General features: G+C 42.8%; 1 protein-coding gene across 3 annotated transcripts; it reads left to right on the top strand.

The window, feature by feature from the left end:
* Positions 1 to 854: 854 nt before the first annotated feature.
* On the top strand, positions 855 to 25504 carry LOC131591924 (selenide, water dikinase 1). 3 transcript variants are annotated; one of them, XR_009280485.1, is made up of 10 exons: positions 855 to 1019; positions 4143 to 4404; positions 7460 to 7563; positions 12017 to 12124; positions 12919 to 13073; positions 13870 to 13960; positions 16785 to 16884; positions 18407 to 18619; positions 23256 to 23585; positions 24827 to 25504. XR_009280485.1 is itself a non-coding variant. In XM_058863047.1 (9 exons), the coding sequence occupies exons 2-9, from the start codon at positions 4212 to 4214 to the stop codon at positions 23468 to 23470; spliced, it is 1179 nt and encodes a 392-aa protein (XP_058719030.1). In that variant the 5' UTR covers positions 855 to 1019; positions 4143 to 4211; the 3' UTR covers positions 23471 to 24584. The 3 variants fall into 3 exon arrangements, 2 of the variants coding, with proteins under 2 accessions (XP_058719030.1, XP_058719031.1); XM_058863047.1 differs by lacking the exon at positions 24827 to 25504 and having other exon boundaries at positions 23256 to 24584; XM_058863048.1 differs by lacking the exons at positions 855 to 1019; positions 24827 to 25504 and adding an exon at positions 1421 to 1830 and having other exon boundaries at positions 23256 to 24584.

Here is a 25504-nt window from a genome sequence, read left to right as displayed (position 1 = left end):
GTAACATGGATAAAATGTGACTTTTTGTACAGCTCCTGGGCAAAAATTCAGCATCGGTGAATTCAGCTATGGTTAAATTTCCCACCCAAATTGTTCCAAATCGCCAAGTTTTCATATTGTAGGAGAAGGTGTCAGAGCAAGGCGTTCTACAGGCAGATTCATGCTTCTCAGGGGAAACATCAGTCTGTGTGAGGAAGAATTTCTTCACAGAAGGAATGATTAGACACTAGAACAGGTTCCCAAGGAGGTGGAGGAGCCACGGTCCCTGGAGGTGTTTAAGGAAAGCCTGGATGTGGCACTCAGTGCCATGGTCTGGTTGACACGGTGGTGTTTGATTATAGGTTGGACTCCATCTGAGAGGTCTTTTCCGATCGATTTCTAATCGGTGAAGGGAAATGGCCTTAAACAGAGACAGAGATTCAGATCAGATATTCAAGAAGTATTTGTCACCGTTAGGGTGGTCAGGCATTGGCACAGGTTGCGCAGGCAGGTGGTGGAGTCACGGTCCCTGGAGTTAAAAGTCTGAGAGGTGCCTGGGTCCGGCGCTGGCTGGGGAGGTTTAGTATTTAAGGGGTTACAGTGGCAGTGCTGGGCTGGACTGGTTCATCTTAAAGGTCGCTTCCAACCCTGATGATCCCGTGATTGCAGGAAGGGACCAGACCCTCTCCACACACCGTGGCTGCCCACACGTGCTGCACTGAGGGGCGGGGGGGGGGGCGGTGTCGCGACATGTCGCGCTGCAACGGCGCGCGCCTCCGCGCGGGAACGCGCGTGGGATGCGGTGTGAGGGGGAGCGGGAGGGGGCGGGAAGCGCGGAGCGGGTAGGCGGGAGGGAAAGGGAGGGAAAAGCAGGGAAAGGGAGGAAAAGGGGGGGTTTAACCCCCCCGTGCCCGGCGGCGGCGGCGGCATTTTCTATTCAGGCGGCGCTGAGGGAGCCCGTCGCGCCCGGTGCATTGTGGGACCGCGCTGGGAGTCCCGTTCGCGGGAGGAGGCGGAGGGCGAGGAGGCGGCGAGAGCCGGTGAGAGGGAGACCTGAGGAGGGAGGAGGAGGAGGAGGAGGGGGGGGTGCAAGGCGGAGAGATTTAAAGGGGAATTCGCCTCCGCCGTTCCCGCCGGGCCGGGCGCGGGGGGCGGCGCGGCGCGGCCGGGGCGCGGGGTGCCCGCCTGGCCCGGGCCCCGCCGCCCTCCCTCGGCCCGGCCCCGGGGGAAGGGCGGAGGAAGGAGCGGGGATGGGGGGGGGCAGCGCCTCACCGCGATGCGGCCGCTTTAAAAAAATTTGAACGCCGGCAGCGGATGGGTTAAATTTTTCGCTCGCCGACATTTTTTTCCCTTTTCCCTCCTTCCCCCCCCCCATTCCTCCCCCCCACCGCCGTGCTTCCCTCCCTCCCCATTACGGAGTGTCGGCGGGGGGGGGGGGGGGGGAGGGGGGGGCCTGCTCCCAACATCCCGCCGGCCGTCCCCGCCAGCGAGGGGCGAACCCCGCCCCGGTGACACCGTACCTGCACGTGGGGACACGGGGGACGCCGGAGTCGGACACCCGCGGGTTCCGTCCCCGCCGCACCTCGGGAAGGGGCCGCTGCCACCGCCGCTCCGGGCGCAGCTTCTTCCTCCTCGTCCTCTTCCCCGCCGCCTCTCCGGCCGCACAAAGAGCGGCAGCGAAGGCCCCGGGTTTGCCTCTAAAGGCAGCGGCTGGAAATTTAAGGTGTCCCGGAGCCATGTCTGCCCGCAGCGCTCTCCGCCGCATTCCCCGGATCGATGGTGGTTACAGCGCCTCGCCTCGCGTGTCTCGGGCGGTCGGGCTGGCAGTGGGTGCTCTGGGGTTTGTTTGGGGTATGTACCTGGCTCCAGTTCTCCCTCCCTCCCCCTCTTTTCGCTCCTGTGCTCTCCTCTCTCTGCTCTTTAGGAAGGCAAGGGTTAAACTTTAGCTTTTAATATTTATTATGCCGCTCTTTTAAAGTAAGAAACGTCTGGGTTAGGAGGTGTTGTCTGCTGCTGGGGGAGGGATGCTTGTCGCTCACATTGCAATGCTGCATGGACTGCCAGAATTGCAGAATGTTCCGAGTTGCGAGGGACTCACAAGGGCCATCAGTCCAGCTGTTGGCTCTGCACAAGACTGCCCTTAGAATCACACCTTGTGCCTGAGAGTTGTCCAAACGCTTCGCGAACTCTGCCGGGCGCGGTGCTGTGACCACCCAAACTTGGTCTTGGCGGGGAATGTTGCTCCCACGGGAGTCTGTGAATGACACAGTTGCATGCAGCTTAATCAGATCTTTATTAGCAAGGTTACCGTATTCATGCACTGGGGATGTTTACCATTAAGTGAAATTATCTTGTTTGTTTCACGAGTAGTTTTCAAAGGGGGCAACTCTGTCCTTACAGTCCTCAAGGCTGCAAAAAGTTCCTGGTAGGCTATGGCCTCTGCATCCATCGCTGTGTAAATAGACAGAGGGTGCTAAGCCTATTGCACTTATTCGTTAGATGAAGGAAGATGTTTCCCCTGTGGGGCAAACTGCTTTATATAATTTTCTGGAATTAATTAGAATGAAGTGTTAAAAAAAAATGAAGAAAAGAAAAAGTTCCCCCCACCCCCGAAAATCTTTTGTCTCCTATTTCTGTTGACAGGTTGTTTTCCAGACACTTTTTTTTTTTTTTTTTAATTGCAAGTGCTTAGTGTCTTGCACTGGAAGACAACAGCTAGGAACTGAATTCATTGCTCATCCAAGACACGTTCTTGTAACTGGAGTTTGGATTTCTGCCCGAGTCTAGGCTTTGGAAGATTTGTTTTAAATAAGTGCCACACCTCCCAGAGAAGGAGGGGAAACAACAGTGAAGGGGAGTTGGGCTTCACATCAAAAGTTCTCAGGGAACTTAAAACTTCGGTTCCTACAAATTATAGTCAATAAATGGACTTAACGGTTTATGGAACAGATGTACTTGTTAATAAATGCTGTGTAGGGCAGATACAGCACAGGCTGTAGATTTACTTCTTTACTTCATTTAGCAAAGTTGAACTTGGCAAATACCAGTCACTTGCATTCTTCTTTTCAGCTTAACCTCATTAGGGCATGACCATCAGTATCAGGTTTTTTCAGTGATGCCATTGAACTCTGTTCTTGTTGCTGTTACACAGGATCATTGCTTTCTAAGAAACTACTACTAGACAGGTTGCTTTTAGTAATTCCTGAAAACTTGTTCTCTGAGAAAGATAATTTGTGTTTTATCACAGCCGTTCTTGATTAGAACTCAGTGTCTCGGTTAGGCCTCTTATTAGTTTTGGAGTGTGGTGGATGTGAGTCAGAGTGGAAAAACGTTCTAAAATTAGACATGCATTGTTAAGAATTTTATTAAATGAATTGCATCAGTGTCTTTTTACATTACCGTTTTAATGGGTAATTCTCTGATTCTCCGTATCATTAGTTGACTAAAAAAGGGCTGAAGAGGCAAGAAACTTTTCTTTTCAGCATTATTTTGTCTGTGAACATGCTAAAAGGTAAACTGGCGTGCTTGTAGGTGAACCTCTGCTTAAATACGGCCTCCTTGTTCTGCTACCTGTACTAACAGAACACCAGGACTGTGTTTTCTCCCAAGGAGAACAGGTGTATTATGGAACTTCAGCTTCTTACTTCAGGACCGCAGCAGAGCCATTATTTGAAAAGCATCTTATTTTTGGTATTAATATTTTAATGGCTAAAATTATGACTGCACACTGAGCTTAGTACAAACAGATGTCTCTGCTGAGCCTGCTGCAGGATCAGAGCCCAGGCTGCCTTTTGGAAGTTGGCCTCTATGCTCTGGGAACTATTATTTCTTTCATTACCTCTGTGTTAAATGAGGTCGGTAATTGTGTTAGTTTCTTTTTTTAATGAAAACCTTACACAGCATATCTGGAAAAGAAGTTAATTCTCTGATTCACCTGACATAGTTATAGTTTTAAATGTCAGAAGGTAGGATGAGGAGTCATCCCTTTGTAGTCGTAGGGAAATGAGTTGTGTGAGGTGTGCACACCTGTCTTAACAGGTGAACAACAGCAATGAGCGCTTTCTTTTTCTTTTAACTTGTGCCATGTGGAAAACTTGTTGTCTTGCAGGTCATAGGAATTTCTAATTATTTTTTTTTAATTCTTATTTTTATTTTTTAATAAGACTGATCAGCAGAGAAACTGATCCCATTGCTCTGGGGTGGGAGAGGCCGGCAGTCTGTGGGAGAGAACCATGTCTGTTCGGGAGTCCTTTAACCCAGAAAGTTATGAACTGGACAAGAGCTTCCGTCTGACCCGATTCACTGAACTGAAGGGCACAGGCTGCAAAGTGCCACAGGATGTCTTACAGAAACTGCTCGAATCTCTACAAGAAAACCATTTTCAGGAAGATGAACAGTTCTTGGGGGCAGTTATGCCCAGGTTGGGTAAGTAGTTGCTTCTCTGGACATTGGTGGTCTTTCTGCTCGGTTTGCTTAGTGACATGATCACACCTGTGGTTTGTTTAACCAGTTTGAAAATTGTGTGTTGTATAATGCATGCACAGCATCCAGAAAGCTGAAGGATGAATCTCATGCTGACATTTGTTGGCATCTGGGATACAAGAATATTATCTTAATTATTTATCATCCTGCAGTGCACTCAACTACAAAGGCAAAACACTCAGGAATGGCCATTGTGATGGGCACATGCTTAGGTGTTAGTCTGTTCCTCCCCTTCCCCCCAGTAGATGCTGTGCAAACTGAAGTCCTGTCAGTTCTAGACTTCTATGTTCATGCATTGCATTTGGAATTTGTTGCAATGGATGAATGAATTGGGATGACTCCCAGGTGAATTTCCCCTCTCCTTCCCCATCCCTCTGTTCCTGGGTCACAGAAAGTGAGCAAGAGAACTTCCTTGCTTCAGCTGACTGGGAGCGAATTGTTTCACAATTGTCATTATTCCTCCTTTCATTGTTCCCCACTCTAACTCTTTTGCTCACCTGTAGAAGCTGCCTGGGAAAGGCTGCCTTTCCAAGACCTCTGTGTTCTTGCCAGCTTCACTTTCTCTTTGATATTTGCACAATGATGCAAGCAATAAGGGAAAACAACCTGCACAAGCCACCTACATGGGGAACAGGGCAAACGTAGGTATTTTGATACCAGCTACTGTACCTAATATTGATATAGATAAATTATTGTAGATAATGTGTTTAATGACACTTTTAATTCCGTTTGTCTGTTTACTCAGCCCTGCATATTCAATCTCTTTGCAGTGCAGAATGTTTTTTTTTTACCACTCAACTTAGGAATATCAGTGGAGCATTTATTCTGAAGTTATTTCATTATCAGTTTAGTGTTTAATAACCTTATTTAAAATTATATAAACATTGCTAATTGTCTGTTAGCAGGGTAACAGGTTGCAACCCATTATTCTGGTAGAGATTGAATATAATGAGAGATTAGTTAGGCACCCATGCTCTTGCTTAAACAATGGGGATCTTTGTATGAAATATCTAAGCAGCAATTGTGTGAAGCTGGGGTGGCACTATAATTTAATATTCCCTGATGGAGGACACTTCCATCTTTTTTCATCCCCAAATGGCTATATTTATGTATTTTTCTAAATTAAGATGTTCACAGCAGCATTTCAATTTGGCAATTTTCTAAAATTGGCAGTATTTTGGTTTAGATTTTTTTCTCTTACAAACTTACAGGCTCTAAACAATAATAGAGCTGCTAGTAGACTTTTCTTCTACAGCTATATGAAAAGACATAAAAGTAGATTTACTCTGTTAGTGTGTACTATGTAACAGAAAATCTGTTAGTAATAGAAGGTGAAGAGTTCAGGTCTCTTTTAAAATAAGCTTTTGTGATGGCTATCCCTTTAGCAGATGTGTCTTTGGATAAGTTTGGTGGGATTTGCCTTTGATGTTTTGTGCTTAAAAGGTATAGACAGGTAACTTTGCCACCTGTGCGTAGGCACCATGCTGTTGAAATGCAGTCATTTGCCAGCAGCAGGCTCAAGCTCTCCCCTTTTTAGTTCTGCAAGGGCTGTTACCCAGAGCAAACTTAAATATGACTGTGAATAAGAAACTGCAAATCTGGTGTTTATTCTCAGAGCTGTTACAGACCTGAAATCAGTCATGGCTCTGAACAGATTTGCTTGCCCTTGACCTGTCTGTCAAGCAGCACTTTTGCTGAAACTGGAAAAATGCACAAGTGAAGTTGGTCTTGCAGCATTATGGCATGAATAGGTGAACTGAGGGCAAAACATCTCCTGCACCTGGGCCACTTCTCTGTAACTGCTTATGTGCCCTTCCCTGGAGACACTGCACATCAGGTGTAGTGGCTTGGGAGGTTCTCTGGAGACTGAGCAACCCTAAACTACTGCTTGGGAGCTTGTCAGTGTGTGCTCTCCTCCAAGGCAAGATCTCTAGTGTCTCTAGGTGGATGAGGCAAGATCCTCTCCACCTATATACCAACTGTCCGGTAGACCTCTGTCCCCTCAGTAAGACTCCAGTGATGGCAACTTGCTCCATCCCTGTACAGGACACTGCCAAACACTGGTTTGTAGCTCTTGCTAGGGTAGTGTTTCATTAATACATGGTGAAAGGCTCCTGTATGACATCTGCTCCCTAAAAATGGGCTCTTTTGAAGACTCTTGACCTGTGGGGCTTGCAGAGTAATTCCAGGCAGCTTGCTGCCAGCCCAAGAAGGAGGTAAGCTTCCTGCCATTGCTGCAAGGCACAAGGCTATCCATAGGGGAGGGAGTGTGGCTCAGCCAGCATGTTGTCACCTGCCCCTTTAGTGTGAGCTCTTCCACTGCAGCAAATGCTGGGAGGTTCTAAAATCACATGTTCTGTTTGAAATATCCACTGTCAGGGAAAAGGTTGTGGTACTCAGAGTTGTGGGTTTCTCCAAGGAGTTCTGTATCTATCAAGTGGTCTGCTGCCTTCCTTTTGCGAGGCAAGGTTAATGCGATTGCTAAAGCTCCGAGTGGGTGAATCATCCTTCACCAAGGTCTCGGGCTATGACCTGTAGAGCTCTTGTTCCTTCTGAAGTGAGGGAATGTCCTTTATGAGATGCTGTGTCCCTTCACAACTGTCACCATGTTTTTGTTGAGATCTGAGTGACAGGAAAAGCTATTTGCTTTTGACAATATCAATGTACTTAGTTCCTCTTAACTTTAAATGTACTTACATAAAAGCACAGATGTTCTTGATGTGCCATTATGCTGCTGCAAAAGAATAAAGAACACTGTAGTTTAATTCTTGCCTTCAGCCATTTGCATTTACATTCAGTTCCAACCAGGAGTGTTCTTTCTTTGCTTGTTTTTTCCTCTTGTGCTATGCGCTTTCTCTGATGAAGGAATTTGGCATGTCTGTTTAGGCAATGTTAGGAGTTGTATTTCACAGACATATTTTATAAACTCTTTTGTTAAGAGCAACAGATAATTCAGGGCACAGTTACCCACCTCACTCACGGATTTCTGTCTTTGCAGGAATTGGGATGGACACTTGTGTTATTCCATTGAGACATGGAGGTTTGTCATTAGTCCAGACGACAGATTATATTTATCCTATTGTGGATGACCCTTATATGATGGTAAGTTGGCTAAACTTTGTTCTTGGGTCTATTACTGATTTGGGCTTCTCACCAACCTGATGGCAGTTCTGACACTTTCTTCTAGATGTGCAATGCTAATTGTCTGATTAATTGCATTCAGAGTCTTTCCTGAATAGACATGAAGAGGAAAAGGCATAATTTCATCCTGGAATCTCCCATATTGGCCAGGAATGCTGCAGTGCTGCTTTCTATGTAGGTGAAAGTTGGGAGAACTGCCACCTTTAGTTCAGATTTCCCTGCATCTCTTGTTCTGTGGGATTTGGTTTGAAGAGCCCAAAAGGGGGAAAAAGAGCAGCCTGTGAAGCAGCAGTGAGTAAACTCCACTTACGAGCAGAACCACGTTGTAATTGGCCTTTTTTGAGATATTGAAATAACCGGGTAACCCATTAGAACTGGAAATATCTAATGTCAGTAGTAAGTAACAGCACCTGGCAATTTCAGAGTGGTGTGTGAACTCCAGCTTTCCTGTGGTGCTACCTCCACTTGAACATGGACACATTGAAATGACAGGTTGGAACGTGTGTGCACTTTGGCCTTGGTTCCTTCTGTGTTCCTGTCACATTTAGTCTGTCTCAGCAGAGATTCCTGCATATGTGGCAGTGATCAGTATTGACTTGAACAGACCCTGGGATATAAATGAGCTTTAAAAAAAAGACTTAAATAAAGCTATAAGGACAGAAGTTAAATGAAAGGTGCTAGAATTCGTGTTTTCTGTGGTTTGAATGTGACTATTGCTTTTACTGCTGTTAGTGTGACTGAATGTTTTATGTGCTGCTTTCAGTTTGTTTGCTCTGTGAGACCTGTCTGGTAGGTTTTGGACACAGTTTGAGATTAGGACCATCTCTTTTTTTTCTTTTGCATGCTTGACCACGTGTTGAGTGCCTGTGTAAGCCTAGCTCCTGTGATTTCTCTTCCAGGAGAGCTCTCTTTCTGTAAACTGGGCAGCCAAAAATCTCAAGCTGGTCTCTGGAGTATGGAGTTGTTGAGCTCTCCTGAGAAATTTGATTCAAATGGGTTGCTTTAACATCATGTGGGAACTTGTCAGGGGAAAAAAAAAAATGTTTTGGAGATCTGTGTTCAAGCTCATCATCTGAAGCTTTTTTCTCACCTTGTAACAAAAACTTGACGGTCAGTGTTAAAGGCTGCAGTGAAGGGGGAGGGTTGCTTTGTTTGGAGATACAAAGGGTTTGAAATGCCACAGAAGTAGATAGATGGGCCTGTGCCCAGATGAGGTTTAGGTCAGTGTGGTAGGAGTGGAATGTAAATTTGGCCTTAGTCCAACTTCAGTGGTTGCATCATAGTTACAGTCTGTGCTGTGATCTACATGCACCAGCAGCTGTAACTGTGGTGCTGTCTTCACTCTCAAGTCCTTCACTTTTCATTCTTGAGGGCATTTATTTTGATCTGGTGGCTGGCCGCTTCCTAATCTGTTTAGATATGTCTGTTTCTCCCTAAGAGCTAACTGAGGATGGGGATTCTGTCTTGAGCCTTCTTGCTGATACCACCAGTGATGCTCCAGCAGGATTATTGCTCCTGGACCCTCTGCTCAGACCTCTTTCTGGAGGGTCAGAGTACCCCAAGGGACAGTATAGATTACCTCATACTTGTGTGGACCAACATTGGCTAGAGGACAGTCAAATACAGTTTGCCATGGGGCTTAAGGATGTTTGTTACAAGCAGAGGAATTGGGAGACTTGGGAATTTTGAGTCAGTGTCCAGGCTGTATAAAGGGGTGTGCTCTGGCCTCCTCTGCTCAAGACAGGTTACTGCTCCCCTGCTTCTCCAACTGCTTCTTTCCCTGGTTTAGGTCCAGGTGTCCCCATACCTACTATGTTACCAGTATCACTCACATGCAGTGTACACTCTCCTTGACCTTCCCCTCAGTCTCCTTACCCAGCCACTTCCAGACTGGTTTTGGGCGGTGTTCCCTGCTCTAGAGTCTCTTCCTTTCTCTGTGCACAGGGTTTACCTACAGCTCCTTATCTCATCTCTCTTCCTTACTAGAGGAGAGGAAGCAAAGAGGGAGAGCCAAAAGTGCAGATTAACTCCAAGCTGGGTGCTGTGACAGAAGGGATTAGGAAACAGCTGAGGAAGGCAAAACTGCTTGTGGACTCAGCTGAACTTCCAATTTCTGCTTCAGAAAAGCTTTCTCTCATTCTGGCACTGCCTATTTTAAAACTAAGTTCTGCAGTTATATGCAAAATCATTCTTCCTTCTTTTCCTCTTTCTCCTTCACTTTGGCTTTGTCCTTGAAAACACTCATGCAAAATTGTCCCTAGGATGTGCACCTGTAAAATCTATACCAAGCATAGGATTTATTCAGCTTAAATGGTTTATTAGAAAAGTTACAGGCAATTGAAAAAGGGTTTTGTAATAAGCATCAATCCACTGGGACTAGTACTGGATACTGGGCTCTGTTGTAGCACTCTGGAGACACCTGTTTGAGTACAGGAGCAGGGAACTGGCTGGTTTGAGAGAGTACATCTTTCCCTTTCCATCCAGAAACCTTTTTGTTGCTGTTTTAAGAACCTTCACTTAGGACTGGAAATGGGTGTCTGATTCTTCATCCTTTGCCCTTACAAATAGTGTGTTGCACACAGATCTTTGTGTTTCAGGACACTATGCAAGCAGGCAGGTGGCCTGCAGGACCAGGCCAGGCTGACCCCTGTTTGTGAGCCCTGTTGGGTTTGCTGGTATTCACAAAAGCCCTGTGTTCTCTCTGTTCCTTCAGACTTGGGAATTGCAGTTCCCTGAATTTGTTTCCGTAGTGGTTTTGGGTCTTGGCAAAAATATTATTAGACTGATCTCTGACTATCAGAGGTGTTGTCATTATGGTTTTAAAAATTTATCTGTCATTCCTAACAGGGCACAAACCAGCAGTTTGCTTGGTAAATACTGAAGATAACAGAGAATAGCTTGATAGTTCCACAAGGGAAATGGCAGGTATATAGAAATTTTAACAGCCAATATCCATAAAACAGTGCAGTACACAATTCTTTTCTTAATAATTTAAGACTTAAATTATTAAAATATATTCCAGTTCCAAATATCAGGGACTCCCCATATGCCACTGAAAAATCTTGAAATTATGAAAAACTGTATTATATTTATTTGTGATTTGGAGATGTTATTTCATGTCATCAGCAAGTGAAGTTACTGCCTCGAAATACTACATTTTCTGCAAATTGCATCAAATAAGCATGTTGTTGCTTTTACCATGGTGGTGTTGCCTTTGAACATAATGAAAAGCACAAACTTTATATCATAAAGCCATGTGTTGGTTACAGTTCTGCAGCTGTAAACCTAAAACAACTTTCATAGAATGCATGGAGTCTTCCAGAGTACCATAACAGAATTTGTGTTGTATTTTAAAATATTTTGCTGTCCCTTAGGGCACACCCTGTGTGAGGAAGTTCTGCATCTTCATCAGGAAACTTGGTGTCTCATCTGTGCTGGGTCCATGCCTCAGAAACCTTGACTCAGATCCATTAATTTAGTAAAATTAGAGTAACTTCATGCAATGAAAGTGATGCCTTCTTGATCCTGTCAGCTTCCTGACTTGTTAGAGGAATCTTCAGCAGGCAGTTTGTCTCTTGTACAAGTTTTTGTTAGTGGAGATACATGCACACACAGCAGTCAGAAAAGTTGTTGGTGCTGTAAGCCTGATCTTGTCACCTGGAAAGTGACAGACAAGCACATCTCTCTCACTATGTGGGGATGCAGAGCTTCCCTCAGTGGTGGCAAATCCAGTTCCTAGGAGCCCTGAGCTCCTTTATTCCCTGCACATGCTGTCACCCCCAGAGCAGAGGAAGCAGCCCAGTGTGGGTGTGTGCTGGCAGCACAGCTGTATCCTGTGGGAAGAAGAGTTCTATCCTTGAAACTGAGGAGTGCAGACATGGCTCCAGAGCAGGGCAGGGAACAAACCTCTTTCTCAAGGACCTGTCTCCTGTGTATTCTGATGCAGAAGTTCAGCAATATTTGCTTTTTGGATTAACTTCCTAGCAGTTATGAATTCCATGCCATGGCCTTCTCCATCAGGATATACAGTTTTGTGCTGGAATAAAGTTAATAGGAATATACTATGTTAAATAAACAGAGCTTGTTATCAAAGATAGCTGTTGGTCTTAGCTTCAGCCTCTCAGATTGGGCATCCATTCTGAACTCTGTGATTCCTATGGAGTTACTGGGAGAGTGTGTTGACCAAGACAGCTGTGGTGAATTCTCTCCATACCTGTAAAAGGAAGGATACTTGCACTTCTAGGTAGGCACATAGTGGATCATACCACATCTCTGGCTGAGTTTCTTAATGCTGTGGAGTAAGAAGCTGTGTCAGAATGCAAACTCAAACTGGAAGCTTTGCTTGTGGAAGGTATTTAAACATTCACCAACAGTGCTGCAGATTTTTTTTTTCTTGTCTCTCTTTGTTTTTCAGGGACGAATAGCGTGTGCCAATGTCCTAAGTGACCTTTATGCCATGGGGGTTACAGAATGTGACAACATGTTGATGCTCCTTGGAATCAGCAATAAAATGACAGATAGGGTAAGATTTTTGGCACTTTATCTTGAATGAAGACTCAAACAGCTAAATGTGCTCGGAATATATTTACCTTAAGTGTATTTTCTCATCAAAGTTTGAAGCCATTTAAAGAAGAGATGGTCTTATTGACTGGCTTAATTCATGACCTCATAAACATTCTGAGGTCATGTGCTAAAAGTTCAGTTTTCTGTGGCATTGTCATCTGCTACCTTGATCCCTGCCAAAAGGGGGTGCCTCCTTCTGCCAAAGGCCAGCATTTGATTACCAATTAATCTATCAATCTGGATAGATAATTATGGATTGGTTTTGCATTCTTTTTATTCTTTTTATATATTTTTAAATTTTTTTTTTTTTTTGTGGAAGTGATCAGCATGTATGTTTATTTTGCTTAGTAAAAAAGGGATATTTATTCTTAGAAGGATGCAAGTTGAAAACTTGATGGTTAATGGAGCCCAAATGCATCTTGATTAAATGTTGCCTCTTGGCACTACACTGCTGTGGCTGTACCTGATTACAGCAGCAGGATAGTTGTTCTGAGTTTCCAGAACTCTGATTACTCTTACATGACCTTTTCTAGAATGTTTCTTCAGTGTAAGAGTGTCTTTGCACCTCTTCTACACACAGCTAAAACTGTGACTCTGTGGGATACATGGAGTTTTCAGGAGGCCAGACTCTTCCTAAGGGCTGCTTTTCTGTCATGAAGTATTTGCCATGAGGGTTGGAGTGGTTAAAGCCTTGGACCAGTCTTGCAATGATACTGCTGTGTATGGAACTCTGACTTCTGTTTCGATCTCTAGGAAAGAGACAAAGTGATGCCTCTAATTATCCAGGGTTTCAAAGATGCAGCAGAAGAGGCAGGAACATCTGTTACTGGTGGCCAAACAGTGTTAAATCCCTGGATTGTTTTAGGAGGAGTGGCCACGACAGTCTGTCAGCCTAATGAATTTATAATGTAAGTTAAATCACTAAACAGTCAAAGGCACTGGTCTGAGGGATACAGTAAAAATCCTTTAAGCACCGTGTTGTGATCTTTTGGTGTGTCTCCTGATGAATAAAGCAGTACCTTCTGCTTGTGTTTGTCCTTAGCACTCAACAGATGCCACATCTCTTTGTATATACTTGCTTTTTTTAAGCAGGATGTCATTTTACTTCTCCCCAGTCTCTTTTGATCCTATTCTCTTTTTAACAGGAGAATTAAGCTTCTAATCTTTAAAGGTAGTGGAGACTGTTTTGAACAAAAATTTATGCCACATTTTTGCATACATTTCTAAACCATGTCCCAATTTTCCTGTTAATGGCTGTAGAGAACTACAGAACTGCTGTCTTTAGAGCATTCTGTCCATTTAACAGATGATTTTGAATGTCCCACTGTGGCACTCTACAAATGAACTTGTGCATGATCCTAATTCTGGATATCGTATGCCCTGGGTAAAAAAAGGTATTTTTTTTTCTCTTATCCTCTCTTATGTCCCCCAAAAATTGAAAGAAGAGATGTAATTTGGAGTGTGTCTGACTGCAAGCATTGTGTTTTCCAAAAAAGAAGGATTAGCACTTTTAAAGCAAGTTTGCAACATTTTCCTCAATAATATTGCATGGCAATGAATCCCAAAGGGTAATGCTACAATTAGTCAGTTTTTTAACTGTGCAGTAAGATGCGTGGGTCTGTGAAAATGTAATTATCAGCACTTATTCCTAATAATGTGTTTGAATTTCACTGTGTAGTTAATATATGAATTCTTTGTTTCCAGGCCAGACAATGCAGTGCCAGGAGATGTGCTTGTATTAACTAAACCCTTGGGAACACAAGTGGCTGTAGCTGTCCACCAGTGGCTAGATATTGTGAGTACACTGCAAAAAATGGAACGGGGAAGAGGGGTGTGAATTAAAGATGACCTTCCTCATTCTCTCAACATGACAAAGTTCAGGTCGTATAACAGTCATCTGTCACCTCTCTCTCCTCCTTCCTCCTTGATATGCTCCAGCCTTCCCTACTTGTGTGCAAAATTCCTTTGGAATCAAGGCAATTTACAATTTTGTGCTTAGTGAGCCCATCTTAATTGCACCTAATTCTTAGTTATTTCTCAGGCATTGCACTAATAACCAAAATTGTTTACTAACAGAACAACAGACTATCACCCTGGGCAACATTATGCCCTACTCCACCTGCCAAAGTAATTGGCAACACTTACTGATGGCAATTAGGCCAAGAATGCTCTCTGTGTTCTTGGGCTTTCTGCTTGTGTACATGGAAGTTTATCTGCGTTTCACATGTATTGCCCTGTGCATTCAGGAAGAATATTTCTAGCAGCGTTATGGATGTAGACATACTTCCATCTGTTACTTCAGGCAAAAATGTAACTACTGAACTGAAAAGTAACTGCAAAATTGGCATCTGCTTATGTTGTCTGGCTCCCAGTACGTGTCTTCTGAATTATAACTGCTCAGTTTACACTCTAAAAAGATGCATCCTTTCTACTTTTGAGACTCCTGAGCCAATAGACTGGCAGAGGAGTGAGATGGAATCTACTTTGATTTGGCTGTTGGCCACTGCATTGTCAGATGAATTCTAATTAACATAGCTAGTGTTAGCAAAGTGGGAGAGAACTAGCTTAAACCTTCACTGGAGTCTGAAGTGTGAGCAGCAAGAGAAAAATATTTTTCTCCTTCTTCACAGGGTCTGGCTTAGAAATTTTGACCTCTTCAGAATCCTGTGTTTTCCACAGATAGAAGAATCAGGGCCTCAGATAATCTTGATATGAAAATGAAGCGTGAAACAACAAGACCCCAATTCTATAGTGTGTTTTCTGGCCATAATCTTAACTTCTTAACATACCATCTTGTCCTGATGAGCAGACTTGCAAATTAAGGCTATTCTGAATTTCCATGTATTTCAAATACTACTAATTTCCTCAACTGTCAAACAGAAAAACCTTCTGGTCTGAAAAATGAGGACAGCCAGGAAATCAATATTGTTATTATGTGTAAACAGAATATATCTTTGATTGTGGGAAGAAAATTTTTGAGTAGCTGTGCTACCTTTTCTTTAGCGTTGTTTGGTGAAAATACAGGGAAAGTGGAACTAGAATTAATTACCCATCACAAATCCACCTGTAAATCAAATTTTGGCGGGGAATAGGACTTCATATTAAAAACTGTGTGGGAGAAGGTGTAGTATGTATAGCAAGTTTATGCACAGGCAAGGAAGGGAAACCGGAGTGTAGAGATATGCATGTTTAAAGGCATGAAAGGGGGTGCTGTGCTGTGCCGTGCCCCTTCAGAGAGGGTTTTCTAGCTCTTTGCTGTTGTCTACAGACCCTTCCTATTTGGAAATACAATCTTGCTTTTAAAACCTGTTTGGAAGTTTTTGCAAACTTATCTGTCTCAATTCCATGTTGACTAACTCCAGTATCTTGATTGCTGTAGTGGAATTTGCCTCCAATTCATATCTTACCTGTGTTTGTAGCTCTTCTACCCTCAGCCTTGAGTTCTGCTTCCACATCATTTGTGATTTCCATTGCCATCACCTGACAGTTTCCATCCTGTGATCAGCCTCAGAACCGTTTCTGAAACTTAAGGCAGAATGACTGCTCAGGTTTTTTTCAGTCATACCCAGAGTAAGAATAGTCCCTATTCTGTCATCTCTGTAGCAGCCACATTTTATTTCTTGACTTGGTCTCTCATTTGTGTAAGCAAAAATGCTTTTCTTTAATTAGTAGATCCAGTTCAACCCAGTATCAGAAACTCTGGTCCCACTGCCATTGTTCCTTGCTCTTTAACAATTTATTTTGGCTGACCAGTCTTTCCCCTTTTTGTCACTTCTGGATTCTCTTACGCCCCTTGAAGTCAGCACTCATTTAAGACAAGATCCTTCCCCAGTGTACCATCACCTACCATTTCTTAGTAGTTCCTGCACCTTTTGTTAAGATATTTGTTCTATGCATTTAATCTATGGAATGGCAGTGTAGGTATTGTGCCTTCAAAACTCCTGTGTTTTCTTTGTAATTTTATTTTCATTGAAAAAAAAAAAGTTAAATCAGTTTGTAGTGTGGCTTTTAAAAATAAAATAGTTGCTTTGTTTAATTCTGGATCTGGAATCCCTTCTGGGACAAAGAGCATTTATGGGAATATGATGAAGAGATGACACCATACCAGATACTGGAGAATGGGTGAAAGATGATGGTTTTAAATTGTAAAGGAGGCTTATGAAACTGCCTTAATCCTAAACTAGAATGATTAAATCTTGCCTTAGCATGCATTCCTCTGACCAGGACTGGTGGATATCAGTGGTCTTTCCTGATCAAGGTGTCCAGGTGTGAAATCAAGAACAATCTCTTAAAAACCCAAGAAGCCAGAAATTACAAATCTCAACATCCAGCAACAAAGTTACTTTAATTTGGCTGTTGGAGTTAAATCCAGAGAGTTACCTTGAAGGGGTTCTTTCCCTATGGTAGTTTATTCTGCTCCACTCAGCTCCTGAAAGTAGGATTTAGGGTGCAGCAGACTAAGGCACACACCTCTGACTGGAACATTTTGCCCCTCTTTAACTGTTAAAAAAAATAATACATTTTGTTTTAAGGGTTTGGGGTTTTTTTTAAGTGGTCAGGGTGTGCTTTGAAATGTACAGCTGAAAATCTTAAAGAAACATCTTTATTTCATCTATTAGCCTGAAAAGTGGAATAAAATCAAACTCGTGGTAACACAGGAAGATGTAGAACTAGCATACCAGGAGGCAATGATGAATATGGCACGGCTGAACAGGACAGGTAAGAAGAGATGTTTGTGTTGGAGGGGAGGGATTGTGAGTTTTTTCAATTCCAAATCAATTTTATTTCAATGTGTTGGGGAACTGTGACACAGCCACTTTGTCCCTTTCATTCTGCCCTATCTCTCTGCTGTTCAGTGTTAGTGAAACCAGCAAATTAAAATCAAACGCCCTCTTGTAATTATATAGCAAAAACACAAAGCTGCTGGATATGATTATGACTCATGTGAGTGCTGCAAGTAACATTCCAGTGAGTTAAAGGGTGTTTTAAAGGGAAAAATATTGGATTTGTTCCTTATTTTCTTCCATAGAGAAGACCTGACTGTGATAAAGTTAAAATAATTTGAAATAGAGTAAAAAAAGGAAAACTTATATAAGTTTCAATTTAAGTTTTGATTTAAAAAAAAATTTACTTTCTTCCACTTCGGTCTTGTACTGTGCTTTCCACAGTGTGGAGTATGTATGTGGAATATGCTTTTTTTCCTCTTTGTCTTTTTCCTATTCCTGTAGGGGGGTTTTGTTTTATTTTTTTTTTCTTTTAATTTTGGTAGAGGAAAGATTCTGCTTTTACCCTAGAAGTTTTAATCCAGGATTTCCCTTCATTTTTCAAGGTATCTTTTGGCAGAGTGGAGAATTAAGAGTTTCTTTACTTCTCAGTAGAAGGAACAGGAATAGTTAAATATCACTTTTCCCGTTTATTCAGTTTTCATTTCTTATGTCATCCCCCTGGTTTTTCGCTCTTTGCAAAAGCCTTCCAGGAAAGAATATAAACGACCAGTATTATCTTATGGAAAAGAACTTGTCCAGTTCATGTGTTGGGAAGCACCCAAAGAAAGTCAAAGCTTCAAAGTGTTCTTGGTGGTGTTTTTCCTCTATTCTTGTCAGACACCTTTAACAACACTTAAATACTCTTAACTGGTGCTATTGTCCTGCATTCAGGGATGCCGTTTTCCCACCCAGAAGCTGCAAATGTGCAGGAATTCCATGAATGTATAGGTGGGGAGGCTGGGGCCCTCTGCTCACAGCCTCCGGCTTTGTTCTTCAGCTCTTAAACTTTGAGTGTTCCCATCTCAAGTCGTGATGTCACCATTGCAGGGTAGCAGGGGAAGAGGTGTGAGCTGTGTCTGGTTCCTGCCCTTAGTGGAGCAAAGCTGACCTCAGAACCTCCCTGGCCCTCAGCTTTGGGGAGTTTGGATCTGAAGCAAACCCCTGTTTCTTAGACTGCCAATATAAATGAATAGCACATGTCTAATAGACCATGCTCATAAACGCAACTTCCATGATGGATTTTCAGCATGATTTAATATCTTAAATGCAAATTGAATTTTTTAAATGTTACGTGCACTATTGGTGAATTCCAGTTCTCTTCGAGCACGATTTTATTTATTTTATTAATTTAACCCAATCTGGTTTGCATTAAAGGTATGCAACTTCATTTGGACTGTGCACAATATTGTTAAAGCACTTTCCTGATAATTTGGTGTTTTCTGATTTGGTGTTCTTTCCATCTCCCTCTCTTGTAGCTGCTGGACTCATGCACACTTTCAATGCACATGCAGCTACAGACATCACAGGATTTGGGATCCTGGGGCATGCACAAAACCTTGCCAAGCAGCAGCGGAACGAGGTGTCCTTTGTTATCCACAACCTCCCCGTCCTGGCTAAGATGGCTGCTGTCAGTAAGGCCTGTGGCAACATGTTCGGCCTCATGCACGGCACTTGTCCAGAGACTTCAGGTAGGTGACAGCAGTGCCACCCTCTTCCTTCCCTACACCTGCACCTCAGAATTCCATTTCAAACACACAAATCGCATGCTGTGCGTCCAGAGTCACAGCTGGTTTGGCATGTGGCCAGGCTAATGAGCAGCAGCCACACAGCTGTTCACAACTAACTCCTTCAGCCTGACTTCCAAACCACCATCCTGTCCTGAATGTCTTCTGTTCCCATATGGAACACTGTTACAGAAACTCTGCAACTCTCCAGTTTGCAGTAAGAAGTTAGTGATGATTCTGAATTCTTTTGAAACTTGTTTTTCTCTGTTAACTCCAGAACAGTGAATACCTGGAAATTCTGCCACATCTGTCAGTTTTCTCAAAAGCAAAGCCACTGGCAGTAGTTTTGCCTGACAAAGGATGGTGTTTGGTTTGTTACAATAACATTTAGTTAGTTATTGGGTGGACCAGTGTTGGCAACTGAGGCCTTCTCTGTCCACAGCATAGAGACATCCAAGAATACAGCTTTTCTCCCTTACTTTTATGAAATCTGACTTTAGGGATCGTGACTAGGAGCAAAAAAATAAATGTTGCTCTCTGACCCATTTATTACTTGAGTGCAATAAAGCTACTATTTGCAGTGACAGTCAGTACAACAGATTGTACTGAAAAGCTGGCTATGGACAAAAATATTTACAGAATCATCAGGTGATGAGACCCTCTAATGGTTATTTTTTAAGTTGCCTTATTAAGAGTAGGCTCTTCTCTGATGAGCATGATCACTGTTGTCTGCTGGATGTCTTTCTACTTCACTTTCCCCTTGAACCTTCTCTCCTGTTTAATTTTGTTTTTTGTAATTTAGTCTGACTTGTCTTTCTCTTTGGGAAATGGAGAGATGTAGCAACAAATCTGTCTTTTTCTCTTATCTCATTTCCCTGTCATCTTCTGGCTTTTCAGAAGTATTATTTGTGTTCTCTGCCATTCACAACAGAGGGGGCCCCTTGAAGCAAAACAGTCTGAAGATCTGGAAAAAAGGCATCACAGTGAGAGCCATAAACTTTTCCCCTAGTGAATACATAACCTACCCTGATCTGCTGAGTTGTTCCTTGGCCATCTGTGCTTGCACAGACACTCTGTCCTGCAGAGACTGTGTGGCTCAGATGATGTGTAACAGGATATGGGATGTGAACCCTTTCCAAATCCAGAGTCAGTCAGAAGGGGGTAGAAATATCTGGTGACAGCTTGGCAAGCTGTGTCAAAAAGGTTGGTAGAACCAATCAGATTCTTACTACCCAGGAGCCCACATAGCTGGAGTGTCAATAGCATTTGTTATTTAGAAAAAGCACAAAAAATAGCATGACACAGCTGGAACTGCAAGGTGCTCTTCCAGGTGAGTGGCTGTAGTAGAGGTTTGGATAGCAGTTGGTGTGGGAATGGTTTAGCTGCAAACCACGTGCTTATGTCTTCAGAGCTGCCCATCCTGCACCTTGGGGATACCCAGTTCTCTTTTCACTGAAGGAATGTAAAACAGTGCAGATGGATGCACTGCTGGGAAGTGGGAAATGCTTGACTTCAGAATCTCTTCTGGGAGTGAGAGCAAGAGGTCTCTTTGAAATGCTGAGCAGCTTGCAGAGTTGGGGCAGAGATGGATGATGATGGGAAAAACAGCGAGACAGATCTGGTTGGTGGTGAACTGTGGGTGCCTCAAAACACGTCTGTCTGATTTGGTCACAGTGCTGTGTTTCTCCCATTGGAGGTGGCTACAGGGATTTGTCACAGGACAGTGTCTGCCAGATACCCAAAAGATCTGTAGCCACGTGGACACACTGGCCAGGCTCTGGAAGCTGAATGACCACCCACAGGCTTTGGGCTTGCACTGCAGGGCCTGGCGTGTATCAGCAATGTGAGCTGGGCAGGCTCTGCTGGCATGGCTCGTTTGCATTCAGACCAGGCTGTTTGCACACCTCCTGTCCTGGGATTGATTTATATGAAGGCCAAGGCCTGCCTTGCTGTGCCTGATACCCAGCTGTGGGGAGGCTTGCTCAAGGCTCTGCTTACTCTAACACAGACACTTCTCTATTGGCTTAAACTTCTAGACACACTCTGTCTGTAGCTTCTTCATCTGGGAACAGATGTTTTGCAGCAGAGTGGGCAGGCAATAAGAAATTTACTGGGAAACTATTTGAATGGATCTTAAGGTTATTGTGTTGGAGTTTTTTTCCCCTATGTGCATTTGCTGGGCACCTGTTGACAAAAGCCAGTGTTGAAAAGATGTATTATGTCATCTGTTCCATCCTTTAGGCACTCTTGCTAATGGCTCCTAAAAGTGCACTTTTATATGATTCTGCAATCTCTTTTAGGGAACTCCTTGGTAATGGTTAAAGTTGCAGTTGGGCATTTGGTTTCAAAATAATGAGGCTTTTTTTAGAGTGGCTACTTGCAGAGATAAGTCGAAGAGTTACTCTGGGACATTGATACATGTATGTATTTTTCAGTCCTAATAACTTTTGGATGGTGTCAGATGACTCTTTTAGTGTAGTAGAGGTATCTCAGCAACTTGGTATTTGTGGAGACTTGGTGGAAATAGGCAGATGGATGGAAAAGAAGGGCAGTGTCAGTGCCTGACAAGAGGCAAGGCTAATGATGTCATCCTGTTATAAGTCATTGTGAGAGAAAGCCATTAGCAGGAGCAAGGACTTGGTTTTGATTCATGAACTATTTGTATCTCTGCTCTTAATTACACAGTTTTGTCTGGCCTGCTTTTGAAGTGTTCTGTGTTTACTTCCCTGCTTGAAATACTACTTGTTAAAACCAGCAATATTTAATGCCTCTTGCAAAAAACCCCCTTTTGTTCTTACAAAAATAAGCCAGGACAGCGACCAAATATCTGCATCCTTTTAATCCCCAAAAAGCAGAGCAGCTGGGAATGCCAAGAACACAAACTTGTCTAAAAAATGTAGTGGAGAACCTTTAAGGACTTACCCAAAGGGTTAAAGAGACTGGTCAGTGTAGCAGAGAAATAACTATAATCCCTGCATACAGGAAGCCTGCTGCTGGTTGAGAGTAGCTCATGGCCTTTTTAAACATTATCGATCAGACTGGGATGTAGCCATCAGGTGGGAAGTGATTTTTTTTTTTTTACCAGAAACTGGGATTTTGATAATTTTTTTGATCTTGTCAGAGAATGATAAGGGGCTATGTGTACAAATGATACGAAAGTGCAGGAAGAGACTGTGTGTGAAAAATAGAGTGAAGATTATTATTCTGCTCTTGTTTTTTACCATACTTGCACACCTCCTTTCTGGCTAGTTAGCACCTTCTCTGCACTGCCACTTGCAAACCTCTCCTCTGACTTGCCTGCACCATGACTTAAGTTTCTCTTCAGTTGGGTTTAGAGCTTTCCCTGGGAATGTCACATAAGTCCTTTGCAACTGATTTGTCTGTTACATTTGGAGTAGTTACAGGCACTGTCATTCAAGCTTATGGGATTTTTGTTGTGTTTGATAGAAATACCGGGATGTTATTTTGAAATGTCAGAGAGGTAGACATTTTTTGGCTGGCTTTTCTAAAAAGATCACTTTCACACTTCCACTTAACCTTTTAATTAACTCCTCATGTTCAGTATCTGCTTCTTCATGGCCCTAAATGAAAAATGTCTTTAGTCTCCACAGAAGGGACTATGTGCCCAGAAGAGCAAACATCAAGGTACCGACTGTGCTGAGGAGTTGTCTGTGGAGGAGGAGGAGGTGGCATCTGAGTGCGGGGTGACCTGCTCAGCAGGTGGCCCTTTGCCCCAGGACTGGCTCAGAGCTGGTTGTAGAACTTGCAAGGATGAGAATGCTTTGGGTCAAAGAGTAAGCAAGTCTCAGCATGTGCCCAAATTCAGGGGTGTGTGAATCTACTCTCTTCCTGTGTTCGCTAAATATTTTCTATTCACTTGCCAACCTACCTTTTTCAGTGCTTTAGGATTCTAAGAATGGAAGTGCTTTTAGGTTTACTCCTGCAATGGTGAGCTTTCTGACTCATTACTGTGCTGCTTCTGAAAGCATTCATTAGTAAATGAAGTAATTTCAGTCGTGTCTGAGAAAAAAAAACTTTCAAGAAAGGCTAAACAGGTTAGAAAATTGTCAGACAAGGGGGTCACAAGGGCTGTCACAAGGAACACTGGATCAGGCCTGTGTTTCATGTTTTGCCTCTTGCAGTCTCAGCAGGGCAATGGTTCCTGCTTTGATGAATGATTTCATTGCAGGCAATGGGATTACTCACAGAATCAGCTGCCACCAATATGTGGTTACAGGTATCTGCATATGACCTTTATCCAAAATGTTCCTGTGTAGAGGCACTCTGCAATCCTCTGAGGAAGGTTACAGTGCTGGTGTTGTTTTAGTATGTCATTTGTTGGCATCACTACCACATCCTTTTGCCAACATCTTTTGTGTATATTTGGCTTCATTTATATGAAACTAAACACTGCATTCAGGCACAGACATCTTGCTGTAGAGCAAGAGCTTGGACTTCCACTGTGTCTTTTCTTGGAATGTTTGGAGTTCAGCAGACTCCACTGAAGTCACCAAGCGCTTGTCCAAGTAGGGGTCTGGCAGACCAAGGCTGAAATACTTTGCAGTCAGATGTTCTGATGCTCTGCTCTCTTTGTTTTCAGGAGGTCTCCTCATCTGTTTACCACGAGAGCAGGCAGCGCGTTTCTGCGCCGAGATCAAGTCCCCGAAATACGGCGAAGGCCACCAGGCGTGGATTATTGGCATTGTAGAGAAGGGCAACCGCACGGCCAGGATTATAGACAAACCCCGGATCATCGAAGTGGCACCACAGGTGGCCACTCAGAACGTGAACCCCACGCCTGGTGCCACCTCTTAATAGAGATGAAATAGCTGTTTGTTTTTGAATAGATCTATTCCCGTATCATCCTACAATTTAAAGAACTGTAAAAAGAAAAGAAAACTTGTTGTGTCTGCACATCTGGTGGCCTTAGGTCAGTTTATGAGTGGATACAAATAATAAAATCCATTGCCTTTTTTTCCTGTTACATTAACTGAAGATGCACCTAATCTTGAGGCAGCTTCTGAGTTGAGAATTATATTGTTATCCAATACTGTTGATTCATTTTGAATCTTTAGACACTTATCTCTTGCCGCATAGGCTCTTTTTAAAGGTGCTTTCACGTAGCACAGACATTACCAGTAGTAGTGTCGAATAGCAGTTTGTGTCCTTTCATTATGTGTATATTTATCATGAATCTAATTTTGATGCCTTGAGTGATATTCCAGGAAGGCAATAAATTAACAAGTGACACAGTGGGTTACCCAGTAGTAAGAGGTTGCATGATTGCATTCAATCTTTGATTTTTTTTTTTTTTAATTTTATTTTATTTTCTAAATTTTTTGTAAGGCTTAGTCTTACCAAGAACATCTGCGACCCTGGACATTGCTTGGTAGTGCACTCAGTTTAAACAGCAAGTGCTGACTTTTTGCATGGAAAGCGCTTCAGAGTCGAGGGAGTCATTTTGAATTTCATTATTTGTAGACCTGACAATATTTACTGTATTATCAATGATTGTTTTCTTTATTGATAGTAAGGACAAATAATTTTTTTTTTTTTTTTTTGCAATGTGATTGGATGTGCTATAGTGCAACAAAGGTTTTGCAGACCAAAAGGAGGTTACTGTATAATATTCATTTACAATTCACTATATAAATAACTACACAAATAATTTTTAAATATAATCAAACTAAAATAAACCTCTGTTCTGTGGATGGTAGTGTTTAATACATTTTATATTTTGTATAGTGATTACAAGCCTTTTTTTTGTTTCTTTAAAAATCAGCAGCTGTTTAGTATAATTCTTAGTATTATTTTGTTCTTTGCTCAAATACAATTTTCTGCACGCTTTTGTGATCTGTGTTTAAAACCAACATTGCCAACAATGCAGCTTGAACTTAAGCTTGTTATTCAAAATAAATATTTAATTTTTTTTATTGCTCTTGTATAAGTGCATGAACTTTTTTGATTCCTAGCTGAATTAGTCACTGGAAAGAGGAGAAATGGTAATTTTTAAAATGTTTATTGCATGTGTGACTTTACTGATAATTGTGATCACTCCTTGAATCAGTTCTTCAAGCTCTGATGTCCAATGGTAACCTCAAGTAAAGCTGAGGGCAAGCAGGTTATCTCCAAGTATATTACCCACTTGATTTTGTTTATTTTACTTACCAGCACCAAGTCTGCAACATTTTGAATTGTTTCCCCTGCAAGTGCTCCTGTGCCTGCTGTCAGCAAGAGGAAAGCTTGTGGAATGGATGCTGGAGCCCCTCTTTTCCCAGCCAGCATGGGGAGCCGCCCCTCACAGCAGCCTCACTGCTGACCCTGCTCTGCCCAGACACTCCCTGCTGTCCTGAACTGCACTGAACCCACTTGTGAAGCTTCTCCCAGGTTCTGGAATTTCCTTCTTGATATTCAGACCAACAAGAAGAAAAGCTTGGATAGTTGTCACTGCAGCAAGAATTACAAAGGCTTCCACCTATAAAAAACAAATTACTGGGTCACATCGTGTCTTGTACATCATGCAAGGTTTAAATTTCCAGTCTTCCTCATAATGGCATCTCTGGCAAAACTTGGCTCATCTTTTTTCCACTCAACAGTGTTTTCCACAGACATCTTTTGCAAAGCTAGAATGCTTTTTTTTTTTTAATTCCCCCCCCTTGTGAGTAGCTTAAACCACACAGTCCCTCACGCTTCTTTTCATGGAAGTCTTGAGAGTAGTGGGTTCACCACAAAACCTCAAAGCAGTAACCAAGCTTTTGACTTTTCTTTGAGAAAAAAATCCTAAAAACTGTTAGGTTTTTCACGGCAGTACTGAAAATAAAGTATCAAAAGCCAGTTGTGACAAAAATA

Source organism: Poecile atricapillus, chromosome W, assembly GCF_030490865.1.
Source record: "Poecile atricapillus isolate bPoeAtr1 chromosome W, bPoeAtr1.hap1, whole genome shotgun sequence".
Classification (NCBI taxonomy): domain Eukaryota; kingdom Metazoa; phylum Chordata; class Aves; order Passeriformes; family Paridae; genus Poecile; species Poecile atricapillus.
The sequence above is the reverse complement of the archived record's forward strand: the minus strand, read 5'-3'. Positions and strand labels throughout refer to the sequence as shown.

What these genes read in the sequence shown, in the direction of transcription:
- LOC131591924 (XM_058863047.1), top strand. Translation starts at nt 4,212, where the DNA reads ATGTCTGTTCGGGAGTCCTTTAACCCAGAAAGTTATGAACTGGACAAG. An exon ending in CAGCCTAATGAATTTATAAT is followed by an intron (nt 13,074 to 13,869) that starts GTAAGTTAAATC and finishes CTTTGTTTCCAG; the next exon opens with GCCAGACAATGCAGTGCCAG. An exon ending in TCCACCAGTGGCTAGATATT is followed by an intron (nt 13,961 to 16,784) that starts GTGAGTACACTG and finishes TTCATCTATTAG; the next exon opens with CCTGAAAAGTGGAATAAAAT.